Genomic DNA, 2,566 nt, shown 5'->3' on the forward strand with positions numbered 1-2,566 from the left:
AGAATCTATACCTTGGATAAGTCCTTAAAGACTCAAGTGACCTAGAAACAGCTTCATTAGAGACAGATCACATGGACATCACTCATAACTTCTAGGAAAAGGAGACTGGCTTGTTTCCTGAAGAAGGGAACAGGAATAATTTAGCTAGTGTTTGGGAAAACCCAGCATCAAGCTCAAACATGCCCTGCCTCTGACGAGGAGCCAGGCCTACTGGGGAGGAATCTTGCCAATGCAACACCAGCCCTCCTCCTTGTGATCTCTGGTGCTTCATTTAGATGCCATTAAATTGCCTCATTGCTGCCCTATAAAAGGTCTCCCCACCTGCCAGTTTTTCAGATCACTGACTTCTTCCAGTCTTGCTCCTATCAGCAAAGAGGGTAAGTCTCTAAACCGGATAAGTACATGGCGAGAAACAGAGCCTTGGTGAAGCTGGGGTGGGATGAAGGGTGAGTGAGGACTAGATGCTGAGGAAATCTGCTGAAGGAGGCTGAAGGCAATGCTGGTGGGAAACCTGGAGCCTGGGGTGTGAGAGGAGAGGGAGAGGGCCAAGCTGAGCTGATATTCCTGTGTAAGAAGAAACTTTGGAGAACTGGCTCCCCATCCCCTTCTGAGTGTAGTTGTGCAGTCCTCTCTTGAGTCCATGTGCTAATGAGGCCAAGTGATAGTCCAGCTGGTTTGAGGAGCACACGGTGGAAACCTGCTCAAATTTAGCCTTGTTCTTTGCTCCCTACCGGGCACAGCTTAGGCTCATGTTGGCTCATGGTCCATTGACGTAAAAGCGCCTTTCCTGGGTACTCCTTGTCTGGGCGGGAGGAAGAAGGGAAGCCACCCTGGAGAGAATTTGTGGCAGGAGGCAATCATCTGGGAGTAGCAATTTCCAAAGGGTAATTTACAATGCAGACATTGAAGTAAGACAAGGGGAGGCTTGGAGAGCTGGGTAGAAACACAGACAGCATCATTTCAAGCCTCCATTTCCCATCGTGGAGACTGAGAACTAGAGGTGAGTGGTGACTTGTACCAGGCCACATAGTCAGGTACGGGCGCAGGAGCTGAGCCCAGAGTCCCTGGCTCTGAATCCACCTCCTGCCAAGTGTACCACCTCTGGATGTCTGAGACCGTCACAAGAAAGCCCTACTTGCAAATCATTGTGTCCAAAGGGGATGTTGAAGGTTTCCCTGGAAACCCTCCTAGTTTTACAGTTCTGATGAAATCTTTCTTTTCAGATTTTGCAAAGCCACAGAACAATGTGTGACCAGCAGACACAGCCGCAGTTCCCTCCATCTTGTGTGAAAGGTTCGGGACTGGGGGCTGGACAGGGTACCAATGGTGCCTCTGTGAAATGCCCAGCTCCATGCCAAACCAAAACTGTCTGCGTGACGGGCCCTGCTCCATGCCCCACTCAAACCTATGTGAAGTGCCAAGTTCCATGCCAGACTCAAACCTACGTGAAGTGCCCAGCTCCCTGCCAGACAACCTATGTGAAATGTCCGACTCCCTGCCAAACCTACGTGAAGTGCCCAGCTCCCTGCCAGACAACCTATGTGAAATGCCCAGCTCCCTGCCAGACGACCTATGTGAAATGCCCAGCTCCCTGCCAAAAGACCTATGTGAAATGCCCAACTCCCTGCCAAACTTCTGTCAAGTGCCCAGCTCCCTGCCAGACAACCTACGTCAAATGTCCAGCTCCTTGCCAGACCCAGACGCGCTATGTCCAGTGTGCTTCTCCTTGTCAGAGTTACTATGTTCAAGCTCCTGCAAGTGGCTCGACCTCTGGGTACTGTGTCCCTGATCCATGCTCTGCTCCCTGTTCCACCAGCTACTGCTGTCTGGCTCCCCGGACCTTCGGGGTGAGTCCCCTGAGACGCTGGATTCAGCGACCCCAGGACTGCGACACAGGATCGTCTGGCTGCTGTGAGAATTCGGGAAGCTCTGGAGGCTGCGGTTCTGGGGGCTGTGGCTGCGGCTGTGGATGTAGTAACTGTGGATGCTGTGGCTCTGGGTTCGGCTGTTTGGGAATTATTCCCATGAGGTCCCGAGGTCCTGCATGCTGTGACCATGAGGATGACTGCTGCTGCTAAACACACAACAGTCCAACTCCAGAATGCACTGCTCCACCATCCCTTCTGGAACATGCACCAGCTTCTGACCCCCTCTCTGTGCTTTGCTTCTCTACCAAGGCAGCCTGCCAGAGTTAGTGCAACCCCCAAACTTTGGCAAGAATAAAGCTCTGAATGCAATTCACGGTAATGTCTGTCTGTTTGTTTGGTCCATATTTACGCATTTGTATCAGGCACCCTCCTGCCTCTCTCTTCTTCCTCTTGTTTCTCAGCCAGAGGAAAGATCTGCAGGAATGTGAACAGGCAGTCTGAGCTGGTGAAATCCCAGCCCAGGACCCCCATGCGTTCTAGAATGTTATGAATAAACTTTCCCATGCAAGTTGGCAGCATCTGATAATGGAGACTTGGGGGCTGAGGGCTGCCTCTGGGCTGCCCTTTGATGGGTCTCAGAGAGGGGTTGGCCATGATCAGGCCCTGGTCTTCCTGGGTGTTGAAGGGATTGTGAAATC

General features: G+C 52.0%; 1 protein-coding gene across 1 annotated transcript; it reads left to right on the top strand.

The window, feature by feature from the left end:
* The first annotated feature begins 346 nt into the window (after positions 1-346).
* CUNH1orf68 (chromosome unknown C1orf68 homolog) lies at positions 347-2,244 on the top strand. Its single transcript, XM_032271575.1, has 2 exons — positions 347-377; positions 1,224-2,244. The coding sequence occupies exon 2, from the start codon at positions 1,245-1,247 to the stop codon at positions 2,076-2,078; it is 834 nt and encodes a 277-aa protein (XP_032127466.1). The 5' UTR covers positions 347-377; positions 1,224-1,244; the 3' UTR covers positions 2,079-2,244.
* The last annotated feature ends 322 nt before the right edge of the window (positions 2,245-2,566 follow it).

This window comes from Sapajus apella, unplaced genomic scaffold (genome assembly GCF_009761245.1).
Source record: "Sapajus apella isolate SASKATOON/1434 unplaced genomic scaffold, GSC_monkey_1.0 scaffold238, whole genome shotgun sequence".
Classification (NCBI taxonomy): domain Eukaryota; kingdom Metazoa; phylum Chordata; class Mammalia; order Primates; family Cebidae; genus Sapajus; species Sapajus apella.

Excerpts from the sequence above, each read along its gene's own strand:
- CUNH1orf68 (XM_032271575.1), top strand. The coding sequence starts at position 1,245 with ATGTGTGACCAGCAGACACAGCCGCAGTTCCCTCCATCTTGTGTGAAA.